This window comes from Podarcis melisellensis (genome assembly GCF_964234715.1).
Source record: "Podarcis melisellensis genome assembly, chromosome: 6".
In the NCBI taxonomy this organism is placed as follows: Eukaryota; Metazoa; Chordata; class Lepidosauria; order Squamata; family Lacertidae; genus Podarcis; species Podarcis melisellensis.
The window spans coordinates 69,067,546-69,093,605 of record NC_138538.1 but is presented as its reverse complement, the minus strand read 5'-3'; the positions used below and the strand labels follow the sequence as shown (position 1 = coordinate 69,093,605).

Here is a 26,060-nt window from a genome sequence, read left to right as displayed (position 1 = left end):
TGACCAGGTACTTATGGGTCAGTTGTTTTATGTGTGTGGTTTATGCCAAAGGAATTGTTTTTGTTTCTGGCAAACAGAAAGTCCTCAGAAAACAATGATAGAAATGGAAGGTGAGAAGCCCTAGAGTAATACCTTGGAAGGAACACTAGAAAATCATCTCTCATTGACAGATAGTGATGGAGGGGAAATGTGACGTTTCGCTATAAACCAGTAGATGTCTCTCTTGCAGCATATTAGCAAACAGATTCTCCAACACTGATGTGTTTGCAAGGAGTAATTATGAAACCAGCCCAAATAGTTCTCTATTGAGCATGTATTTTCTGAACTAAGCAGCAAAGTATCACAGGAATTTGCAAAAAGGTTACCTAACACGTCTAGGATATAAAAGATAGTGCCTGTATGCAGCTTTGCAAAGCAAATGCAATATTTCTTTCTTCCAAGAAATACGATGCTGCATCTTTTCTTCCTAGCAACAGGACTCAAATAATTATTAAGTCTGACAACCTTTTAGCTTGCAGCAATTTTACCCTACGTAAATCCAGAAAACCATTTGGCCAGTAATAATTTACAATGATGTGCATGTAACCACTTGGTATGTGCAGTTGTTGTTTTTAATAAGCTACCCACCTTTCCTGCAAGGAGTTCCCTGTTTCCTCCATCCCATTTTACAGTGGTACCTCGGGTTACTTACGCTTCAGGTTACATACGCTTCAGGTTACAGACTCTGCTAACCCAGAAATAGTGTTTCAGGTTAAGAACTTTGCTTCAGGATAAGAACAAAAATCGTGCTCCGGCAGTGCGGCGGTAGCAGGAGGCACCAGTAGCTAAAGTGGTGCTTCAGGTTAATAACAGTTTCAGGTTAAGAACAGACCTCCGGAACAAATTAAGTACTTAACCTGAAGTACCACTGTATTCTCACATCAACTCAGTGAGGTAGGTTAAGCTAAGAGATAATGACAGGCACAAGGTCATCTAATGAACTTCATGGATGACTGCAGATTTTAACCTGGGTTTCCTTAACATTTTTTCCAGTGCTCTGCACTATAGCACTCTACTATGTATGGTTCTGTTTGGGTCACCATTCCAAGGCGGGGGAAAATTGCAGGTGCCTGGCTGGTATTTGGGTAGCAAAGAAATGGGAATATTCTTTCAGATACAGAATGAGGTTCCAAAAACTAATGTTGACCCCTTAACATAACGCTGCCAAAAATATTAAATATCTCCAAGCCTTAGCTCGGGGTGGAGAACTGGAACCTGCCAGCATGCTAGATCCTTATGTTTCCCACCAGAGTGGGCCAATGTTGACAGGTGCGTAGGACTGCAAGCATGTCACTCACCCTGCATCATAATGTGATCAGATAACTGACACCTGACACAGATCAAAGGAGGTGGCTGTAACCCCCAATCAGTTGACTGTCAATTAGACCAGCCTCCTTTGAAGATGCATTTTCAACTGCAATCAGCTTATTGGCACTGGGAACAGGCTTTCAAAAAGGCTTACTTTAAATTTTCATCCCTTGAACTGATTGTCGGTTAGGGGAAACCGCTTTGAAGTCCCTGCAGAGGGGGAAATGCTTCTTTTAAAAACTGCATTCTCCCTGCCCTGAAAGCTTACAAAACACCTAGTGCAGTACGTCCAAAGCACCAAATTCAGCTGATTGTCAGATGCTTGCAAGAACCTCTGGTGAGCTGGTTGGCAGTGCCTGCAAAGCCCCTTGCATCCAAGACCTGCCCCTTCAGCTGTAGTGCATGTTGCCATGGCTTGGTCAAAATGGCATTGTGGGAAAAGTGTGAAGGCCTGATGGTCCTAGTTTGGCATGTGGGCCAGAGCCTCCCTGCCTTTTAGATTATATCACTCCCCAGCTGTATGGCATATAGACTAGGCAGATCAGATCAAGTTTTTGTCTAGAATTAAGGTACATTGGGTACATTGAGATTTCTTGCATACACTTTGAACCATTTTTGTTCCGCCTCTAACAAAAATAGATTTAGCTTAGCCACAAGCTGTAAACCAATATCATCATGGTCTCTGTTCATTTGGCTTTCTCCTCCAGTCAGCAGAATGCAGACAAAATACTATCAACAGCAGCCATTTAAAAACACACTCATTATGCTAACAGACCCATGTAGTGCAAATCAAGCAGTACAGGTGCAAAGCAATCAGGGGAAACAAAAACATGTAAAGTGTAGCTTTAAAATGCATTATTCAGTGGTTGTCAAGCCATGATGTCTTGCCACAATGATGGTTGAACTCATGTTTCAGAATCCATATTAAGCTCCAAGGCCCGACGTGTAAAATTCATGTTGATGTAGATACATGTTAACAATACAGTTAGGCCGACAGTTAGAATTGTGTACTCTGTCAAATGCTGCAATGCTATTTGTCTTCCATGTATTGAGAACAGTAATGTAGCTTTTCGATTCTGATCATAAAAGTGAACTGAAAGAATGACAGCAGTTGCATGTCACAGTAAACCGTAAACATTGGCTTACCACACACAAGAAAATTTGTTCCTTTGAGCTTGTGCTGGGAGGAAGCAAACCATGATCCCTAGCTTAATGTTATGTCTGAACAAGGGGTTTGTGATGTTTTCCATGGTCAGTAAGCCAAGACCAAACTTTATTGGGTCATTGTTTGTTGAGAGTAATGGGAGCAAAGGAGCCAGGGATTAGTGCTTCAGATGTAACACTAAAGCAGGTGCATTGAAGCAGGGAACAGTTTGCTTTGTGTGTAGTAAGCCAAGGTTTATGTTCAAATGTAGCCAATATAGTAGACATTGTTTTCAATCAATGAAGAATCTTGAGAATTTTAAAATTGTTACATGTTTAGTCGCCTTGGAATTATCCTTCTTGTAAATTTTAAATCTGCTGCATCATGCTTGAGCAAGAGGGCCTTCTGGCGGTTCCCTCAATGCAAGAAGCGAAGTTACAGGGAACCAGGCAGAGGGCCTTTTTGGTAGTGGCACCCGTCCTGTGGAACACCATCAGATCTCAAAGAAATAAACAACTATTGGACTTTTAGAAGACATCTGAAGACAATGAAGGCAGCCCTGTTTAGGGAAGCTTTTAATATTTGATTAAGTAATAAATTATTAGTATAAGTAATAAATAAGTAATAAATTATTAGTATTATTATTATTATGCACCTAGCAAGGTAGTTTTCCTGCTCTTGTGAGGCCTTTCTGGTAAGCCATTTGTGTACCATGAAAATGGACTTCAATCAGTTCTAGGTGAATTGTCTTGTTATACAAATTATAGGAATCAAAAACTAGTTGAGCTTGCAGTAAAGTTAGCACAACTTTCTTGCTTATATATCAAATCTCTACTGGGTTGTTACTGATGCTTAGCTACGCTTCAGTAAAACAGAGGCTTCTCTGGTGCCTTACGTGGTTTAGGACCTCAACTGTGTCACACTGGCGCTTCAGTGGTCGGTGTGTCATAAAAGGCTCAGCATTCATGTACTTTAATGAGATTTCTAGGGTTCACAGGAGACTATAATCACTTAATTAGCCTGGATCTGTGTTGTTTACAGAAGCTTATGAGACATATATAACACTGCAGGGACCTCATTTACTGAAAAGTGAATTAAGCCTGGCTGTACATGCATTAAGGTTCAGGAATGAATGCTGCTTCACCTTTGCAGACCTCCTCTACCCCCCCCCCCCCAATTTTTACTGGTGCAGGACAAGCCATCTTGGAGGCTCTGTGAGAAAGGTGGGATATAAATTTCTTAAATAAGTTTAAGGTCTGTATTAAAGCAGCAGTTGGGTCGTTTGAAAATGCTATTGCATATCCCGGTTCTCATTTCCCCTCCTTAATGTCTAGTTCTGAACAGAATGAAGTAATGCACTTACGTATAATTATGTTTGGGTAGTAGCTATTGCCCTCCCATGCCTGTGGTTCCACCGTTCCTCTTAACATACCTCAGCATTATTTTTTGCAGCCTTGTGGACAGACCCCCTCAAGGACTCATGATTAGACTGGCTAAAAAGCAGAAGCTTAGCATGTGGTGGCCCCTATCCAGTGGACAAACAAGTAACCACTAGTTAAAGAAGAATAAACCTTTTCATAATTACTTTGGCTTAATTTTGCCCCACTTGACATCCATGTCAATGCAACAAGTGGTTTATATAACTTGTGGTTAATGTTTCCAAAACCTTAGCCCATTTTTCTTTCTCATAACTTGCCTTTTGATTACTCTTACCTTTAAAAAAAAAAAAGGAAAGAGCTACAGCTAAGCGTATTATGTGATCTTGTGAATTCTAGTAAACTAATTCAGATTAAATTTCCTACATTCATGGCAGTGAGATTCCTCGGGGTAAGGGAGAATGGGGCATTGGACATGAAAACAAATAGCCTCAGGAAATCCATTTTCAGCTGCCATTTATTCTGTAATCGAGTGGATCCCTTGTACAGCAAGGGTGGCTATCCTGTGGACCACAAAATCCCATCATTGGACTGCAAATCCCATCCAGAATATGTTTTACAGCATACTCGTTTTCTGCCTGGTCAGCTTCTAAAACATGGCATCTTCACGCTAGCGAAACTTGCATTTTGCTTTCTGTGTAAATATTGCAAAGTGCTCTGCTCGTTACTATACTGATCAATCCAACAATATCTCAAGTGAATATTTAATTGTACATAGCAACAGATTTGTCTACTGTTTTGCTACTGTGCATGTTTCTGTAGCCAGTTGGACTCAGCTGAATGTTTTATCTGCCCAATAGTCAAAGTAACTTTGCTATGGCAACAGTGCATTGTTTCCAGTCACTGATATCAGAGCCTCTTAAACTTGATACTTGTATTTATATATATATAGCCTTGTATAATAAAAGAAGTATTATCACATCTTAAATATCAGGGAAGCAGCAGTTCATACATTTTAAGCTATACAGAATGTAAAGGCACCATTGTGCTTTGAATGATGCAGTAGTCATTAGTTCTGTTCAGTGTTGGGTTGAATTGACTTGTATAAACAACTCAAGGTGGAAGTGATTTTAAGAAGTTTGTTACCTGCATAAGTGATCATGTGAACAATCCTTTCGTGATGATATTGATCTACCTTTTCCTACCACCTTGTTTATTTTGGACTCTCTGCCACAGAGCTCAGGCAATTGCATTTGTGATTAATAGTTTACATAATGAAGTATTAATAGTCTGCGCTGGTTTTGTTTCAGGGAACAAAAGTTCTACTGGCACTTGAAGCTTCTATTTCCTCATAGTCATGCTAAATTCACAGAAAAAAGGTACCCAAATGTTTTTGTTAGCCTCTGCTTACCATGAAATGTAAACCGCTACTGTTGTATTGTATCACAGCTTGTTTTGCTTTTTGTTTCATAAAAATGATTATTGCAGCCTTCTTGGCTAAACAATAAACTGAATTCATAGCATAAAATTTAAATATTGATTTTAAGATACTGTTTCTGTGGTTTGGTTTAAAACCTATTGTTTTAAAATGTCCATCTTTACTACTGAGAAGTGTAACTGATCTGTTATAAAACTGAATGTGTTCCATAGTTTTTAGGTTTAATTTATCCATTCACCATGCAGTCAAGGGCAGGTCTGATCGTTATATTTTGCCGACCCTGTTGCAACACATAGATGTTTCTTGAATTATCCACTTTGTATTTTGCTTGGTAACTACCATTACTTAGTTAGGCACTCTCCCAGCTATAATTTCTTATCTAGAAAAGGTGGGAGAAAGCTTGTCTTCCCATAGAACAGATTGAAAGATGTGGAAGATTTCTTTAAAATTAAAGCACCAGCTCATCTCTGTATTATGGAAATGAGACATTTAGAACAGGAAAACCTTTCCTCAAAGGCCCTTGGTCAGAGAAGTCAGGTCCTCTTTTCTTCTTGAATGTGCTCTTGTGCTATAGCCTTTTCCACAGCTTTGACACTGGGGCTTATATAACTACAGTTTCACACATGTTAACCTGATTATTCTAGTTCTTGCCAGTATTAAGCTTCATGATTGATACACTTTTGTCTTTTTGTGTAAAGGGTCGCAGATGATAAGCCACTGTATGACATTCTAAAGCGGTATGTTGATCCTCAAGATTCTGATCCTGTCATTCATCAAAGGTACATGCTTCTAAATATTTAGCATCCTAACGTTCTGTTGAGATACAAATCAGTCATTAAAGCATATTGGGCAGTCTTGTGATGCATCGTGGCTTACACCCAACAAGCACATTACTTGGTCTGGTTTGTTTTGAATGAAACAGATTTCTTGTTACGTGGCAAGGTTTATCTAATATTACGCCTTTCATTTCAGATTAAAAACCTATGCAATGTCCCCTCAGTCAGACATACGAATTTTAATGAAAGTGGAAAACAGACCACAAAACTCCATCAGGTAAAAGATTTTTGTTTTACAAAGCAGCAAACTTTGTATCTCCATATACCTTTTGAGTAGTAAGGCAGCTATAAAATGGCCAGCTTAGAAGAATGTGGAGCGAAATGTTGTCCCTTAGGTCCAAAACGCAAGACATGCATGGAAGAACGCAGTTATTTTCTTTTCACTTGTGGTACTTTACGGACGTGAGTGGCGCTGTGGGTTAAACCACAGAGCCTAGGGCTTGCCGATCAGAAGGTCGGCGGTTCGAATCCCCGTGACAGGGTGAGCTCCCGTTGCTCGGTCCTAGCTCCTGCCAACCTAGCAGTTCGAAAGCACATCAAAGTGCAAGTAGATAAATAGATACTGCTCTGGCGGGAAGGTAAATGGCCTTTCCGTGCACTGCTCTGGTTCGCCAGAAGCGGCTTAGTCATGCTGGTCACATGACCCGGAAGCTGTACGCTGTCTCCCTTGGCCAATAAAGCGAGATGAACGCCGCAACGCCAGAGTCGGCCACGACTGGACCTAATGGTCAGGGGTCCCTTTACCTTTACTTTAGGGAAGAGCTGCTGCTCAGTGATGCAGCACATGTTTTGTGTGTGAAAGAGCCCACATTCATTCCCTAGCATCTCCAGGTAGGACTGGGGGTAAGACCACTGTCTGAACCCCTGGAGAGCCACTGTGGTAGATGTAGACCGAGAATGGGGAATCTGCGCCACAATCCTGTATCACCCACTACAGCACCAGCCCACTCAGTGGCTTTTAGTCCTTTTCAGTCCTAGCAGGTTTCCAGTCCTACCTTTCTTTCTTGCTCTGGGTTTGGTGACAAAGAGAAATCCACAGATCTACACGCTTAACAGCATCAACAGAGGAAGTCCATAAATAGACTCGCCTACCTCAGAAACAACAGATGCAGCACGGAGCTGAACTAATTAAGTCCCAGGCAAAAGAGAGGGTGGAATGTGAAAAGGAGAAGAAAGACGGGATTGTAAATTGCTCAGAGAGGTTAGGAAATGGTTAGATAGTGTTGCCCTTACTTTAGAGTAAGTTCCATTGAAAGCATTAAGATCTGCTTCTGCATAATCATGACCGGCTCCAGTTCTTTGAGGCTATCTGAATTGTGTGTTACCCAGAAATCCAAAAATATAATATCTGAAATGCCAATAATACAATCATATTGTACAAATCAGATATAGGTGTTCAGGGTGATAACAGCTAGGTATTAGTAAAGAAATACTATGGGGTAAAAAAATGACAACAGGCTTGCTAAATATTCTAAATTCTAGACTCTGAGTAGGATGCAAAAGCCAATGATCAAAATCTGGATAAATCTCTAAAACAAATTTGCCATCTGGTAATGCAGTAGGTGATTTTTTTTCTTTTTTTTCTGTTGTTTTGGGGGGCAGTCAGTTCCAAGTGAGGCTTAGCTGATGCATACTCAATGGGTTTTTTTTGCAGTTCATTGCGTTCCTTTTAGAAATATCAATTTGTCCTCTTCAGAATAAATTAATAACTTTGTCTAGTGCTTTATTTTTGGGATGCCTTCAGAATGACTTCATGCAGTATGGGATATTGCTTTTTCCAGTAAAGGAAGGAAAGAAACTGCTGCCAAATTATACAATCTGGTTAGGGAAGTTCACCTTCTCCTTTTCCCAGGAGAGTGGTCAGACAAGTCTTTGTAACCAAAGAAGTTGATATTAATTAACAAAATGAGTGTTTGAGATACTTAATTAATTACTTTTAATTCAAAGTATAACACTACCCTGGTGATAATTCATGAATGACTGGTATGACTTTCTGACACTTGACTGTGACAAAGTTTTATTGCAGGACAGCTTTCCTCTCGAGCTATTTCTCATAGAAAGCCAGCATTACCTGGTTTCAAATGCTCAGTTAGGTGTGTCTTGAGGGTACAGTTAAGTCTGGTTAATATCAGTACAGATGTTAAACCATGTGGCCTGTGCTAGATCTTTAAACAGTTGACTAGCATGACACCTGCGCCAGCCATTAATGATATATCATTTTTCTTTTGTGAAGAGTCTCTGCTTTATGTTCTTAGGACCTAAACACTGTTCTAGGGTTTTGTTCCTTGTGTGGTGGGGACCCCATCAATTGACTGCTGGTTTAGTGCTGTAATTCTGCGGATCCCATTGTAGTAGACTCCAGCCTGAAAGCTAGGATCAGAGCATATGGGAATTCAGTGGGTGTAACTTCACTGGTAGAAGGCATACATCAGCAGAATAGGGAAGGAAGCAATTTTCAGCCATTCATCTTCTCTTCTGCAGCCTTCCTCAGGATGGTTCCCTAACCCTTCAGTGCAGAGGCTCCATGGAGGAAGAGAGGTTGCTGAAAAGTGTCTCTTTGTCCATTCTGCTGATAGATGTCTTTCAGCAGCAGAGCAACACCCATTAAATTCCACCTTACATATTTTTCTTTTGCTACAGAATCTACTTCGATGGTTGCATATCGAAAGCACTAATTTGCCTGGATCACACATAATGCTAAACCATGTTTTTAGCACTGTTTTAGCAGGCTTGAACAAGTCTGGCCCAAGTGAAGCTGTGGGCTTATGCATATCATCCTCCTGCTCCTATTGCACTGAATTTAATTTTTATGAATCTGGTCTTAACATTATACAGTGGTACCTCGGTTTAAGAACAGTCCTGTTTACGAACGATTCAGTTTAGGAACTCCACAAAATCCGAAGTAGTGTCCCAGTTTGCGAACTTTACCTCGGTCTAAGAATGGAAGGCCTCATTAGGGAAAGTGCACCTCGGTTTAAGAACGGTTTCGGTTTAAGAACAGACTTCCGGAACGGATTAAGTTCGTAAACTGAGGTACCACTGTATTTGACCCAAGGTTTCATAACCCATGTCTGATGTTGACTTGTTACAAAATATACTAGAATTTGTTTGAAACTTGGATCCCAGGCTTAAATGTAATGCTAATACAGTAAAACTGAAACTGAACAAAGCATCAGTCAGCCTCTCAGCTGCAGGGGAGCAGCAAGTGCAGTGCTTCATTTGGGCCTATTGAGGCATATGGTGCTAAAGCAATAAACCATGGTTTATGCACGAACCAGGCCATTGTGTACCAATCACGATATCTCAAGACGACCTAACTTTCTTTAAAGCTAGTGGTAGAACAGATGTATTTGGCGACTTGTTTCAAGCATAGTGTGGCAAAGAGACAGACTGCAAGTGAGTCTTGTAAGACTTTTGTGCTTAATGCTCTCTCTGTTTGAAGTCTTTGTTCTTCGTTGAGGTAGTATAGTCCTCCTCCTTACGGGAAATCTGCAATAAAACGTCAGTCTTAAGTTTTACTTTCAGAACGGATGCTTATTTCAGCTGTGTGATATCCGTTTTTGTGCCAAAATAGACACTTCCTAGTTCAGTTTAAGGATATGTAAAGATGATGGTTACCTTTCGGTTTTCAGTGCCTTAAGTTCTATCAGTGCTATTTTCCTATATATAACTTAGAAGTTGCTAACTATTTTTATGGCATTGGTGGGGATCTTCCAGACTGTGGGCCAAATTTAGGCCCATAAGGCCACGGAGATAGGCCTGTCAGGATGTTTTGGGTGAGCCATGCCCACATTTCCCAGGCTTGGTGTCATAAGAAGTTAGGCATGGGAAAGTTAAAGCCATGGCTCAAAACTTGAAGCGGCTGCTGTAAAGGAGAAATAATTGGGTACACTGAAGAGCACACTTCCAGTTCCTTTGCAGCTGCAGAAAGCAGGGATGGAAAGCAAGTATTTTAAGGATTGCAACTTGCTACCATTCATTTTAGCACTTGCATGAAATATAAACCCGGTAGCTGCAATCAAGTGGGCAGTCCTCAACAAAAAAAAATTGCTTTTAAAAATGTAACCATGATCTGTTGAACTTCATCCAAGCATAACAGCTTAGTTTATAGCTGTGGCTTAGAAAACTTGTGGTCTATGAGGAGAGTTCTTGAGAAGCTTTCTACCTCCTGTTCCCTCACCACTGTTCCAAGGGAAAGTAAACTTTTGGTGAAACGAATTACTCTTTAAGTACGTCATTTTGTGTGATCTTGACAAAGCTTTGCATACCTAAAAGTCAAAAAGGGTTTAAGAGTCATTGCTGTAAAATCTGCTTTTGTTTCTCATGTTATGTCGGTTTCCTGTGGGTATTTACATTCTGCTGAAAAACAAGCTGGCTTTGTCTCATATGCTTAGTAAGAAAACTCCTGCTTACACTAAACACACTTTGAAATAACCATGAATACAGTGGTACCTTGGGTTAAGAACTTAATTCGTTCTGGAGGTCTGTTCTTAACCTGAAACTGTTCTTAACCTGAGACACCACTTTAGCTAATGGGGCCTCCCGCTGCTGCTGCGCCGCTGCACGATTTCTATTCTCATCCTGAAGCAAAGTTCTTAACCCAAGGTACTGTTTCTGGGTTAGCGGAGTCTGTAACGTATGTTACCCAAGGTACCACTGTAGTATGTTAGCAAGGGTGGCTTGTGTCATTGTATAAAAAATCTGTGAATTGGCTAGTAAATCAACACTGGCTCTGTTCCAGGCCTAGTTGCATATTTAAGAAGTATCTACCTGTGACTAATAGGGGTGCCTTTTTGTATGCCCATGCACTCCATCAAAAGCGAATGGATGCAAATAGGCAACACTGACCTTCAGATATAAATTGGATTTGCCTCTGAAGTTCCTGATCCAACAAATAATCTGTGTGTGGACATCTCCTTCTGTGGCTGCAGCTCAGTGCCATTCAGAGCATCTGCTATTCATTCAGAAAGTCCCAGGCTCAATCATTTCTCCTAGTGCCCAGATTGGGGGCACGGGAACAGGAGAGGGTGCGAAGCCCTGTTATTACTATTAAGGACTCCTTGTGCTGGTGTTGATAGTGCAGCAATTTAGTTGCCATTATGATGATGATGATGATCATCATCATCATCATTATCATTGCTTTATTAATCACCTTCCAAAACAACCATCCCAGTTTAATTTGCCCCTTATGGACTAGAAATGAATCAAAAAGTTTGCCAAGTTATTTATTGTAGTATAGAAGCAGTCAATTAGGGAGCAATCAAAATTTGCTAAATGCAATAGATCCTCAAATAAATATGGGGGACCTTAATATCAAAACGTGTCCCACGTTGAATGTTCGCATTCCAACATTGTAACGTTTTCATTAGTTCACTGATTATCTCCATTTACAGTACTTGTGATTCAGTCTGCCAGCACCACCTTAAAGGAATTAGCCTGTGTCTAGTCAGTTCTTATCTTGGGTTAACAGCTCCAGAATTTTCAAAAGTATAAAGAAAAATGCTGTATATCTGAAGAGTTGCACAGAGCAAACAGTGCGTTTATAGGGTGTTGATAGTGCCTTAACTCAAGGGTCTATTCTGTAACCATCTTGTTGAAATCACCTTAACCGTTGTGACCTGTAACTGTTTTGTAAAAGTTCATACAACCCACAGACATTCTAGAAACTTTAGAATGGAGCAATAAATACATATGTCATAGTATACGGATGTAGCTGAATATGAGCTGGTGTTCTAAGGTGAAAAGGGGATAAAGGCATAGCTGGGAATAGTATTCTTAGGATTGTTTCTTTCACTGGTTTTGAGATGGGAATCTTACATGTTGCTGTCGAAAAGAATCCCCAGAATGATTTTCCATTTTATGTTGCCAAAAGGGAATCCCTCTGTTTATCTCTTTCCGACAGTAATGAACTAGAACTGTTCCTCTGACCTTGTCAGGAGAGGTTTGACCTTCCTTCCTTGGCAGAGAAGAGGGAACATGTTTGTTTGGAAGGGTTAGTGAATTTTTGGCAGGCAGCAAATACAACCTTTGTAAGAATGTGAAGACCTGTGATGGGAATGTTAAAAGTACGGAGATTAAGATACTTGTGTTTTATAACTCAGTGCGTGTTAATTGGAAGAATAACCTCAACTTTCTCTTATTCATGGAAGAAAACATGTCAAATAAAATGAATACAGTACATAGAAGTAACTATTCCTTTTTGTAAAGTTTCATTCTCTCCACAATAGATTAAAGAGTCTGTGTTTCTGTTCCCAATGGCCTTGTCCAGAACCACAAATGACTACATAGAGTTATGTAATGCTTGTTGCATCAGCTATTTATTTCCACTAGGTTTTGTCATAACTGTAGTTAGGCAAGAAGACCACTATTGTGTGTCTGTGTGTGTACACACATAAGTGCGCGCACACACACAGGACCTTATTTTGGGGGGTTTGGAGGACACAGTGGTGGGTCAAGTGGAGCTTATATGGCATCTGCAAATCTGAAATCCATGACCTGGATCCAAATCTCATGGGAGGCTCATTGTTGCTCAGAACTGGCCAGCTGCAGAAACCAACAAGGGTCATTATGTCAGCCAGTGTGCAGATAGAACTCTATATAATTGCACCATCAGTATCTTTGACTTCCCCTGAAGCTACTCATTGATCTTCACATACCCCTAAAAAAGAGACAATGTGATTCTAGACCAGTGGTTCCCAACTTTTTTTGGCCATGCCCCACCTAAGCATCTCTAAAATCCTGATACCCCACCCCACCCCGGTGACATATAATTCTTATTATTCAAAATGTGAACTCCTATTCACGTGGAGGAAGCCTAAAAGGCCATTCACTGTTAATAACTCATTCTCAAATTGCCCCCCTTAAAAATCAAATTGCCCCCCTGTGGGGCGTGTGCCCCATGTTGGGAAACATGGTTCTAGACTATCATTGACTATGGTATAGTGCTCAGTCAATCAATATAGCTTTTGCATTCAAGGTTTTTCTATGTCTTTCAGCCATTGGCCAGATGATCCCATTGGGATATTTTGCAGGAGGCATCCCATACTGGTGTGATTTAGTTTGGGCAAAATTGTACATTATGTAGCACAGCAGAATCTATTTGTTCACATCACAGAAATGTCCCACTTATATCAAGATCATGGACTGGCCAGTATCAATAATATACATCTGATGTTGGACCTGATGGAATGAATCTGCGTGGGAATTGGTATAAGTAACGAGGACAACTCTTCAACAATAAGCTGCGCTTAATCAAAACTTATTTTTGTTTATTTATGTGGGATTTGTACTATGTGCCTTCAGGGCCACATTCACATTTCCAGGGCAGCTTACAATTTCATAATATGAATCCAGAAGTGGCGTGGACTCTGTTTAAAAGACATCATTGTGTAAGCAGGGTGAGAATTTGTACGCTGTGGTTTGAAACGGTGCCCTAGTTTGCTCTGTAACAAGCTTCATAGAAATCTCTGGACAAAATTCTAAGTCAGAGCTTTCCATGCTATATCGTGACATGTTCGTGTGTCGGCTGCAGTGTGTAGGTGTGTTGCGTGAACGCTCCCGACACTCCCCCCGGGGCTGGAAAGGGGTTAGTTTAACCTCCGGTTTGATAGAAACCAAATTACTGTGTCACGAAATGATGCATGTCTAAAAAGTGTGTCACCAACATGAAAAGTTTGGAAAGCTCTGTTCTAAGGTATAAGAGAAAAAAACTGCTGGGACTGCACTGTTTGTAGCAAAACAGTTACTAGGTATTTCATAGATGGAACATCTTTGCTCAAATCAAAATTTAATAATTTTGACCTATTTCCCCAGACTCCTGCTTAGGAAATTGGCAGATACAGTGGTACCTCAGGTTAAGTACTTAATTCGTTCTGGAGGTCTCTCTTAGCTACAAAATTAACAGATATTTATGAATTTCATTTATGTTTAAGTTAATATCTTAAACTCCCTCAATGTTGGTGTTTTGTAAGTAGACCAGGAATCACCAACTTTTTTTTGGACATTTTGAGTTCTGGAGGCTGCGGTAACTTTAACCACCTATCTTTTCCCCTCTTAAGTTCTAGACTACTTTTTCAAGCCTTTTCCTTTGGATCATTGCACTATGGAGCGTCACTGAACAGTGTTACACTTGGAAACTGTTGGGGGGGTGTGCGCTTGTTTTCGGGGATTCCCTAACTACCTTTCATATTTCCTCCTATTGTGCCTCACTTGTTGCATATTTTCCTACCATCTGCTTTCCTGAGATTTGACTGCCATTGTGCTGCTGCCTTCTGTAAACTTACAGAGACGCAATGCGGCTGCACTTACAGGACAAACACTGATTGTTGCTAAGTGAATGGCTGTTTGTTGGATTAGGCTCTGAATTGTTTGCACCGGGCACTGTACCTTTACATCCAGGGAGTCCTTTCAACAGAAATCAGGGCCCTTGCCTTGTGGCCTGTAGCCCCTAGACATCTATCCCTCCTAGTTCCTAGTTTGGTTCATTCTTATTTTTATTATGTATTTTGTGGCTTGTATATTGTAATGCTGTGTTGTGAAATGCCTTGAAATCTACAGATGTAGGGAATAAGAATAAGAATAGTAATGTCTTAAGGTTTACTGGAGTCTGTAGTCTGTTCCTACCTCAAGCTAGCAAACAACCACCAGCTCCTTGGTTTCCGTTCCAAGCTTGTCAGTAAAACCTGGGTCTTGATACATAACTTAACACCATGAGCCTCAGTGGGCTATTATCTACTTCTTGCCTGTAGTCCTTTTTCCTGTGCTACATGAGTACGGCAGAAAAGAGAAGAGTGCTGGGAAGGGAAAGTGGCTTCCGTCTACTGCTGCATCAAAAGTGCTCTCCTGCTGTTATGCCTATCGGTGTGGTTGCTCGAGAGCGATCAGGCAAGGTCCCTCACTGGTCTTTTCAAAGGCTTTATTATTGGTGCAAACATTTACAATGCAGAACGCCTCTATTCCATGTCTTGGTCACTCACTAGCAGAATCTGAGAGTGGGCGGTCCTTAAACTTTCCCCATGTCTCTTGACCCCCAGCTGACACCTCCCCTCTCTGCGCGAAAGCCTACTGCGCAGGGAAGGCTTGGGTAAAGGAGGAACTCCCTCCTCTCCGCTTTGCTCAGGCACGGTGTCCTGGCTCTTTCTTGCATCATCCAAGCTCTGCAGCTCTTCCCCACTAGAGGCGGAGCTTCCTTCCTCTGCTGAGGAAGTGCTGCTTCCCACTATTTTTGGAGGCTGTCTGTAATCCATCTGCCCTTCTACCTCTCGCCTTTGAGCTGATGGCAGTTCCCTGACACCTGCTTTGAGTGTCATATCTTCTTTTTATTGTCCTCATCATTCTCTTGGCTGTTTCTCCTCGATCAGTGCAGGATTCAAGCAATCATGATTTCTACATATCAGGTGATTTAATCGCCTCAGTTTTTGATTCATCAGTTGCCTGGACATGATGGGGGTGGGGGGAGGACTTGGTCATGGGTTCTGTTTCCCTTTTAGGATAAGTTACCCAAAGCCATGTAATTGAGAGTGTGCTCCTAGCACTGGGTTCTTGAGACAGAATCGCTGTTCCTTTGATGTAATTCCAACTCCACAGTCAGCTCAAGCAGGAAGACACTTAGCTGTGTAAGGGACAGCCATCATTTAACATCGATACCAAGATCTCTTTCTCGGGTGTGGCTCAGAATTCCATGATTTTCATAGCAATTGTGGATCACTCATATTTGTGGCAGGGCATGCTCTTGATCTGGTATTTTATCCAGGATACGAAGATGATCAGGAATGATTGGCAGCTTTGTGTGGCTCTTTTATCATGGACAGATCTTTATGTGGCAGGACTTACAGAGAATCTAAAACTGTATAGGCATGGGGGAATCTATTAAGATAGTCCATCGCCAGGTGGATCCCGGTGGTTTCCTGAAAGGTCTTGGGGTTTTCCTACTGCAAGCTAGAAGCTAGGGAAATCCTTGGCCTATTAAGAGCTTGTGTAATGAAGTGACAGGAATGATGACTAGAACAAAGATGCTAGGCTAGACCAGACCTGACCAATTAATCACAGATAAGATCTGATCTTTGACCCTACTGCATAGCAGTGATTGTGGTGAAGGTACTTCTTTCCAGTTGTTGCATCTGCCATGTGGTGGAGCTGTCCTAAGTGACTACAAGTGGCATGTTTTTAAGACAAAAATGTTCTTCAGATGTCAGACACAGACTCTAGGGACTTTCTCTTCATATAATGTCCTCCATTTTGGTTTACATAGGCAAAGATATACAATGCCGGTTTACAATTCAAATGATTATAGTTATATAGCCTGACCTCTAAATAGTGGAACCTATCCCCCACAGAGGTATGTGTGGCCTCCATGCCACTTATTTTTGAGTAGACCTTTAAAACCCATCTTTTCAGAATCCTTTCTCCTAAACAACACCCATTCTCTTGTGTAGCTAGTGCTTCCGTTGCTAGTTTTAGGCCGAAATTGTAAGCCTCTTTGGGTCAGCAATATTCCAATAGGTGGACGGTGGCTGCTTATAAGTAAACAAACGTTTATGTAATGAAGCATTAAATGTAAAGGATATGTCCTATTAAAAGTCAGGCTTTCATGGTGAAATATGCTTCATGAGGGAAACAATTGAAACTAATTATTTTTTGTTAGCTGGGCAAAATGTCTTAATTGGAGCTAAGTAGCAGTGAAGGGAAGATAATTGCTATCCTTCCTAAAAATGCATCTGAAGCAGCATCTTGATCTTCAGCTGGCAAATACACAAGTGACTGGTACACACAGACACTTTTGGTTAGCTGAGGTGGAATATTTGATAATTTCAGTGTACAAAGCATATCTATTTTCAGGAAGTTGCATTTTATTGCAGTGTTGTAATCCTTTTTATGGGGACTTAAACCAAGTTATAGTTTAAGTGCCAAAGCTCTTTATAAATCCTTTCGGAAAACATTAGCTCCCTTAATACTTCACAAATCTGAATGATCACATTAGTAACGAGACAAACATAAGTGCAAAGTTTAAGGTATGCTGTAGTTGTAGGTGGAACTGAATTTTATAATCCAGAATGTAGCTTTCCCCCTTGCTGTATAACTGAGAAGAGCATTTCACTATTTTCCCGTTCACAAATCATAACCACAAGGAAGAGTTATTCACCACTTAGGAATGAATGTCCATCTGTTAGTTATTATCTCTGCAGCACTGCAGCCCCTCAAAACTGGTACTTGAAAGGATTCTTAAGTGCAGTGGACATCTCCTCTGTTCTAACTCCCCCTCCTGAAATGGGGTTAAACCTTCTGTATTATTAGTAGCAGTAGTACCAAAATTCATTTATATTTTGCATTTTGGCAGTAATATTTCTGTCAAGGAATGCTTCAATAAAATGGGATGGTGCCCATAGCTGCTTCAGGAAGTACTTCCATTTTTCATTGTATGCTGATGTCAGCATGTTTTGTGGGGGGATTTCAAAGCCTGTGTTAAAAGAGGTTTTTTCCTCACGAAGTACAAATACATGGTTCCAGTGAAGATGCTTCAATGGAGCAGTCATGCTTTATCGTAGGAGAGTAGACTCAACGGGATTTTCGTTTTTATCTTTAATCACAGACTACAAAAATGTCATTATTAAAACGAAAGGCTGTGCAGATGACATGCAGGAAAGACTGATCTTAGCAGGGAATTTCCTGCTGTCTGAGCTGGCAGGGATGACTGAGTTCACCACTAAGATAATAGCTGGAGGCTCCATTGGAGAGGTATACATTTATGATGGAGGGTTCTGTAGAATGCAGCAGTTTTCAGAAGGATTAGTTGGCTGCCTTTTTGGCCTTCTTGCAAGCCAGTAGGCTCTTTCGGAGCTTATGCGGCTTCTGGTCAGTCATAATGGACAAAATTAAAGCATTAAAATGCAGGCGCAAAGCTCTTGCCAATATTGTCTCTCTTCAGCATCATCGTTTTTCTTGGGGCACAACAGGTAAATCCATTCCATCATGTTGCACTGATGATACTTGTTCAGATGCTGTTTGAAATCCTTTAATATGGTAGTCGCCACAGGGTAATTCTAGAAAACGCAATCTTTTTACACACACACAAACATAAATTGCGGGTGTGAACACCGTGATCTTATTTGTATGCCACTTTCCCATGCTAGAACCATGCTCGAAAAGAGTGGCTCACAACAACGCACAGAATAAATGCAACATTTCGTGATGATGCTTTAACAGTTACAAAGCAGAACACAAAGTCATGCTAATATCAATAAGGGCAAACAAACATCTCATGTTTATAAACACTGAAATAACAATAAAATACAAAACATCCAAATAGCAGCAAAAACGATACCACCAACCCCAGTTGGCGTGAATGCTGAGCAGGGGGGAGCTTGCCCTTGATGATTCCAGAAGACTGTCCCCTGTATCAAGGCACTAGAGCCTCATATTCCTTACAATGGTATTATTGCTTAATTGAGAGGGTGGTGCTGTTGTCTAAACCACTGAGCCTCTTGGGCTTACCGATTAGAAGGTCAGCAGTTCGAATCCCCACAACAATGTGACCACCCATTGCTCTGTCCCAGTTCCTGCCAACCTAGCACTTCAAAAGCATGCCAGTGCAAGTAGATAAATAGGTACCGCTCTGGCGGGAAGGTAGACAGTGTTTCCGTGCACTCTGGCTTCCATCACCGTGTTCAGTTGTGCCAGAAGTGGTTTAGTCCTGCTGGCCACATGATCCGGAAAGCTGTCTGTGGACAAACACTGGCTCCCTCAGCCTGAAAGTTAGATGAGCATCGCAACCCCATAGTCACGTTTGACTGGACTTAACCACCCAGGGGTCCTTTACCTTATTATTATTATTGCTTATCATTAGACTTGCTATCTAAATGTCTCCAGGCAATTAATACCCATTTTAAAACATGCAACAGCCACACAAGCAAAATAATCTCAGTCCATCAATGTTTCACCTGGTGCTAAAACAATGTCACCAAAGATACCTGGTGGACCACAAATTCCACTAAAAGAAGAGCTCCTGAACGTGTCGCTAAGGAGACCACAGCCTCTGACTTGTGAGAAAGTATCTTCACAATCAATCGATCTAAAAACCTCCCACCCTCAAGGATAAAATTCAAGAACGCCAATTACATTTGCACCCTCTTAATCGCAAGCCCTGATGGACTACAGACCAAGGGCCCATTTTGACCAGCACAGATGCCTGTAGGAATCCCACAAGCACGACAGGAGCACAACTGCCTTCTCCCGCTGTTCTCCCCCAGTGACTGCCATTGAGAGGTGTGTTGCCTCTGATTCTGGAGTCAGTATACGGCCATCATTAACAGTAACCATTGGTGGGTTAGGCTGAGAGAGTGCAACTTGTTCCAAGGACAGGTCCAAAAGTGGACTTAAGGTGGGGTGGGTGGGATTTGTTCATTGAAATACATACTTTGGGGGAGGGAACGAGTTTGTTTTCTCCTGCTCTGGGGGGTAGGGCTTGAGCCAGTGGCTTCAAGTTACAAGAAAGGAGATTCTGACTAAACAGGGGGGAAATTTCTGACAGTAAGAGGCGTTTGACAGGTGGTGGGCTCTCCTTTGGAGGTTTATAAGAAGAGGTTGGATGGCCATCTGTCATGGATGCTTTAGCTGAGATTTCTGTATTGCAGGGGGTTGGTCTAGATGGCCCTTCCAACCCTACAATTCTCTGAGTCTTTGTTTTTGTTTATTACTGGTTTTATATGTGGTTTGTTTATGGGATTTTTAAAAATATTAAGTTGGTCTGTGCAAAAACATGATCAATAGAAGTAATAAAATGGTAAAATATTGGTCTAACATTGTCATTTCCTTTGAAACATTTAATATTTGCAACAGTTTTTTTGTGTTTGAAGTGCTGTGAAATGTGTTGATAGATTTTATAAATGGGACACTCTTTAATTTATAAAAGCAAAGCAAATCAAAGCTGTATTTGAGAGAGAGCAGAATACAGTTAACAGTTTGTTTGTTTTTATGTGGAGAGGTAAGCCAAGAAGGTAAAAGCAAAATAGAATAGTAAGTTCCAGAGATTTAGTTAGATCACTACAGGAAAAAACTATTCTCTTAAGATTCTTTTGCTCTTCATACTGCACCAGAGTCTTGGCTATTTGCCAAAAGCTGTCACTGTCTGTCAACCAATAAAGTTTACTTAAAGCTATGCCTTGGTGATCTAACACTTGAATAATTTACTATCATAAAATAGTTTAAAGTACAAATGTTTTATGCTATGCCAAGCTGGACGCTAAAGATGTTTTGTCTAAAACATGAGATAATGGAAAGTGTATTGTGGCATGTGAATGACTTTAGCCTTTTGGTGGTAGATGTTTGCTTAACCAGAAAAGAATGTGTTGAGACTCTTGCCAATAGAAAGGTATTGCCATATTTTGCATTAAAGTACTGTAAATAAATCAGTAAATATGGTTCTGTTCATGTGTTAATCCACAACTTATGAATGCATTCATTGAATAAGAAACACAATATACTGTTATCCTTTTTAAAAGGTTTCAGAAAGAGCTGGTCATAATTACTCTGGGTTGAAAGAAACATGAAACCAAATATTTTCATGATGATTGAAGTTGGATTTGAGGGACATAACCATTGCTTAAAGTTGTTTCTTCCAGAACCAGAAAAAGCAAGTTGCAAATTTTTAACATCTTGACTTTTAAAAATCTGACTCCTGATACAGTGTTATGCAATAAGCAGTGAGGTATACCGTAATATCGATTTAAAATAATGTGGTAACTGGTAAGGAATTCTACAATAGATAATACAGTTGGTGGAAGTCAAGGCTAGGCAACATACTGGGAATCTATTTCAGGCAAATACTTTATATCTAAACTTTTTATTCACTGGATTTAGTAGATTGGTGGCAATTGAGGAATTACAGCTCACTTTGCTTTTTTTGTAATAATTGCTGAGATGGTGTTGCCTATTAATAGCCTTAGGAGTTGAGGTTTTCTCTGGTTTTTTTGCTCTTGAAATGTATAGGTCTGGAAGGACCGTAGCTTGCTTATGTAATAATTATTAGGAATAGGCACAGTTAAGTTCTTAGGATTACTTCAGTTATTTAGAAATGCTATGATGATGCCTGCTCCTGGCTTTGAATGCATCCTCCTAAGAAGGAGAAAGTCTCCCTTATATGGAATTGGCTGGCTGATCCAAGTCACATGGATGAGCCAAAACACACAAATAAAATGAGGTTTTCTTTTGGGAGTTTAGTTTGGAGCTGCTGGTGTGAGTAGCTGTGGATTATACTATGAAGTTATGACATTTTAAATTCTATTTCCACAAACAAATAGTTCTTAATTTCGTCAGTTAGATTTCTGGTTTTGTTTTGCTACGTAATTCGGCCGTTCTGTGACTTTCAAAGTTTTGCACATGTGTATTGATATAATTTTATCCTACCTTTGCCATCTAAGTATGATAGTTCTTAATTACCGTATTTTTTGCTCTATAAGTCTCACTTTTTCCCTCCTAAAAAGTAAGGGGAAATGTGTGTGCATCTTATGGTGTGCGTCTTGTGGGGCGAGTGCAGGCTGTGCAGCTATCACAGAAGCCAGAACAGCAAGAGGGATTGCTGCTTTCACTGTGCAGTGATCCCGCTTGCTGTTCTGGCTTCTGAGATTGAAAATATTTTTTTTCTTGTTTTCCTCCTCCAAAAACTTGTGGTCTGGTGCGTCTTATAGAGCGAAAAATACGGTAATGTCATATACACTAAAGTCAGATAGAAGATACCCCGATTACTGGATTTTTTTTTTTTTAAGGAAGCATTTATATATCTTCCTCAAATGACTGAGCTATTTGTAAACATGTGTTCCCAACCTTTTTGAGCCCAGGACACATTTCTTCACAGAAGAAAAACTTGCAATGCCCAGATCACGCAAAATACCTGCATCCCACTAAAACAAATAAAATGGATGAAGAAGGGAGCATTTGCCAAAACTGGTAACATCCCCCACCCCAATTTTTTAAAATAGAAAATGGGAGAGCCTCGGTGGGCAGCAAAGGAGGGTGTACGGGTGCCATGGCTGGGAAGTTGCAATTTTATATAGGCTGCAACCATTTTGCACAGGGTATGTGATGGCCTGGGATTTGAACTTGGAGGCTGAACCTGAGGAATCCCAGCCTGCACAGGATACTCCGCCTCCAGAACCAGCTGAGCCAGGGTTGGGGCTTGAGCCTGAAGGGTCCTCACCTGTGCTAGATCCTCAGGTGCAGGCACCAGCTGAGTCTGCTCTGGCTCCTGAGGTGATGGAGGACCCATTGCCTGCTTGTGCTCCACTCTCAGCCCTGTCAGGGGAAGAGGAGGTTGCCTCTGGGTCCGGTAACCCTCCAGCCTCTCCTGAGCTGCAGAGGCTCAGCGCAGAGAAGCAGAGGGAACTAAGTTCCCGCAGGAGGCATGCTCGTCTCCACGCCAGGATAGGCGAGTCACCTGAGGACCGGGACCGCCCTATGCCTCGGGGCAGATAAAAGCCAGCCAGCCCCAGTCCCAAGTTGCAGCAGCAACATTGTTGGTAGCCAGTTCCTGCCTGCACCCTGTCCTGCTTTTCTGCCAGAGCTCCTGACCTCACCCGACTCCCTGCCTTGGACCCAACTTCAACTTTGACGGACTGCCTGCATACTGCACCCTCGACCTAGGACTGGACTCGGACCATGCCTCACGGTTATCCCACGGGACCAGCACAGGGAATCTGGTCCCTGTGCACATCGGTGCAGCATGCATTATCGCCCCCTGTTATTCCCCGCCCCCAATATACCCCCATTTTTCCAGGTCCCAAAGGACCCTCACGTTGCTTGGACATGCCTAAAATAGTTGGATTATTTACTGGGTTTAATCAAGTCACTCTTGTTACTAGAGGAATATAAAAAGAGTCAGAAAAGGCTTGGAGGTGATATATATCCACATCAATTGCAAAACCAAAGTTTGATACATGCCTGCAGCCCAAGTTATATCGAAGAGCCTAAAAATGAACCATTTTTTCTGTTTGTGTCTCGAGGCAGAGGCCAACAACCCAGAGGAGAACTGCACATTGGTACGGAATGTTGAGCTGTGGGCATGCAATTGCTGCTTCAAATACTTGAATGAGCTTTGGGGGATTTCCAGTGGCAGCCTGGAATGTGCCTCCATGTGTACAGCACAGCATACAAACTGAATTACTAGAGAGAGAGTATATATATATAAACAGTGGTTTCGGTTGACTGGCTCAACAGGTTATGAAATGTTTGTTTTATTTCCAGGAAGCTGAAATTTGGTTCACATCTATCCGAGAGTACACTGATAGCCTCCCTTTCAGATTTTTATTTTCTAACTCTGTCCCTTAAAATGGTGGACCTAATCCTCAATGGCCATGGTACTTCAGCACTATCAAGGGAAGGGAAGTCTGAAATGGGAGGTTTTTATGACGTAATCAACAAAACGAGACCTGGAATTACTTATATAGGCCCGTATGCCAGCACAAACCAGCCACACTTTGGACACAATGTTAGATTGCAGAACTGCCCTTTCCTTTCTTGGATTTGACCAGTGCAGAGCACAGCACGGCGTGGGTGCCATAGTGAAGCCAATCCAGCACCTCTGTGCTTCTTACATTGTCCCTCTTAGTAAATGGCAGCAGTCATTCCCGTTGGCAAAACAGCTGTGCCACACCGCATATCGGCCACTACTGGGTTTGGAGGAGAGATTTGTCACGATGCCTGTGAATAACTTTGATTTGCTAACACTTTCAAATATCTGCTTGCTGATAAACTTTTGCAATTACTTTTTCAAAGGTATGAAGAACTGGATGCCAGCAAAGGCCTTCGAGACAATTTGAAAGGGAAGGTTGTCATAGAATACCCAACTTTGCATATTGTTTTGAAGAAATTCCAGACAGATATGGTGATTCTTGGCCACGGTAAGAAACTATACATTACAATGCAATAACATTTTATGCAAACAAGAATTAAGGGACGCAGGTGGCGCTGGGGACGCAGGTGGCGCTGTAGGTTAAAGCCTCAGCACCTAGGACTTGCCGATCGAAAGGTCGGCGGTTCGAATCCCTGTGGCGGGGTGCGCTCCCGCTGCTCGGTCCCAGCGCCTGCCAACCTAGCAGTTCGAAAGCACCTCCGGGTGCAAGTAGATAAATAGGGACCGCTTACCAGCGGGAAGGTAAACGGCGTTTCCGTGTGCGGCTCTGGCTCGCCAGATGCAGCTTTGTCACGCTGGCCACGTGACCCGGAAGTGTCTCCGGACAGCGCTGGCCCCTGGCCTCTTAAGTGAGATGGGCGCACAACCCCAGAGTCTGTCAAGACTGGCCCGTACGGGCAGGGGTACCTTTACCTTTACCTTATCCTGTTAAAACCAGGAATGAGCATCAGCTTGTAAATAATAAAGCATTTCCCCCTGTTGCAATTACTTGGATTATATATATTATCAGTGTATATGTTGATCCTTTCTAGTTAGGTTTTAAGTAATTTAATCACTGTAATACCGTTAGCATTTTATTTACCAGTTTATGATAATGTAAAATAGATCTAAAATGCCTCAAAACCATAGTTCCAGGTTTTTAAGCCATCAAATTTGATATGGTAGACAAACACATACCTGTTATATGAATAACCTTCCAGACAATTTTGCAGCGTAGCGTTTGTTAACATCTGCAGCTGATTTGTTTTACCAGATCAAATGCCTGCTTGGTAACTGGAAGTTTGAAGGCACCAGGCAATACTTGAATATATCTTACAAATTATGGTTGGTTACATAACTGAGAAAAGTTTGCTTCCTCTACTGTGAAACCTTCAAAATACCTTGGAACAGAATTAATCCATTTCTTTTCCTTGGTCATATCCTATATTCCAGAGTCAGTATGCTAGGTAGAAATAATATTTTAATATTCTGCCACATAAATATGTTAATGTTTATATTGGACATGATGGCTATATGCTACCTCCAGGCTCAGAGGAAGCATGGTCCAGATATCAGTTGTTAAGGCATAAAAGGGCTAATTCATGCGTACGCAGCTTGTGGATTTCCCATAGCATCTGGTTGGCCACTGTGAGAAACAGGATTCTGAACTAGGTGGGCCTTAGGCCTGATCTAGCAAGGCTCTCTTACATTCTTATGACAAATAAGGCTTCTGCTTTGCAAACTGCACAGACCTGAACATGCCCAAGTGTTTTATAGCCTATACATTTGGCCAATATTTCTGGGTAGAGTAGATGCGAAAGAAAAAGAACGAAGGCATCTGATTATCAAGTGCATCTTTAAAGAACCCCGTGTCATCTGGGCGGCCAGCTGTTTTGCAGCCAGACATATTAGTAATTGGCACAGAAATGTTGCTTGGAGTCAAAATTGAATTACGAATCAAGGGCGACATGAAAAGCACCAAAAAGTTGTGGTGGTGGGGCTCTACACAACCTTACCTCTCTGGTTGCTGCAGTAACTTTCCAGTGTGCATAAGCAACATATTTTCCTACCATAGACTGACTCCATGTTATACCTAGATACCACACAGAAGAGGCAGCGTCATATGCTACCTGCAGACTCCCTTCCTCCTTTCGCTATGTTTTTAGGAGTTGGGGGTGCTGTACTTAATGGAAGATGAGCTTTTAAATGCAGCTGGAACAATGTTTTAATCCCTTGCATTGTATTTTAGTTGTATATCATGGTATTATAGCATAGCTCTTTTCTGTGCAGCAGTTTTTTGTTCCTGAATTTTTAATTGTGCGTGGTACTTTGCAATGGTTATGCTTTTGCAACCCACCCCGCAACTATTTGATGGAAGAGGAGGTTGTAAATACAAATAATAATTAACAAATAACAAAGATCAAACACATCAGGGTAGGCTTCAGTGGTAAATGGCTACAGTGTTGCACTGGCAGTGCTGAGCACAGTAATGGCATACATTTTAAAAAGGGAAGATGCCATCGTTGTCTTCTGGAATAAG

General features: G+C 41.4%; 1 protein-coding gene across 1 annotated transcript in view; it reads left to right on the top strand.

The window, feature by feature from the left end:
• Positions 1-26,060, top strand: part of ZNHIT6 (zinc finger HIT-type containing 6) — a 38,335-nt gene that overhangs the window by 8,792 nt on the left and 3,483 nt on the right. Inside the window, exons 6-9 of the mRNA XM_081914306.1 lie at positions 5,178-5,246; positions 6,004-6,084; positions 6,278-6,358; positions 23,905-24,029. Of these exons, the coding sequence (XP_081770432.1) occupies positions 5,178-5,246; positions 6,004-6,084; positions 6,278-6,358; positions 23,905-24,029 (356 nt within the window). The remainder of the gene's footprint in view (positions 1-5,177; positions 5,247-6,003; positions 6,085-6,277; positions 6,359-23,904; positions 24,030-26,060) is intronic.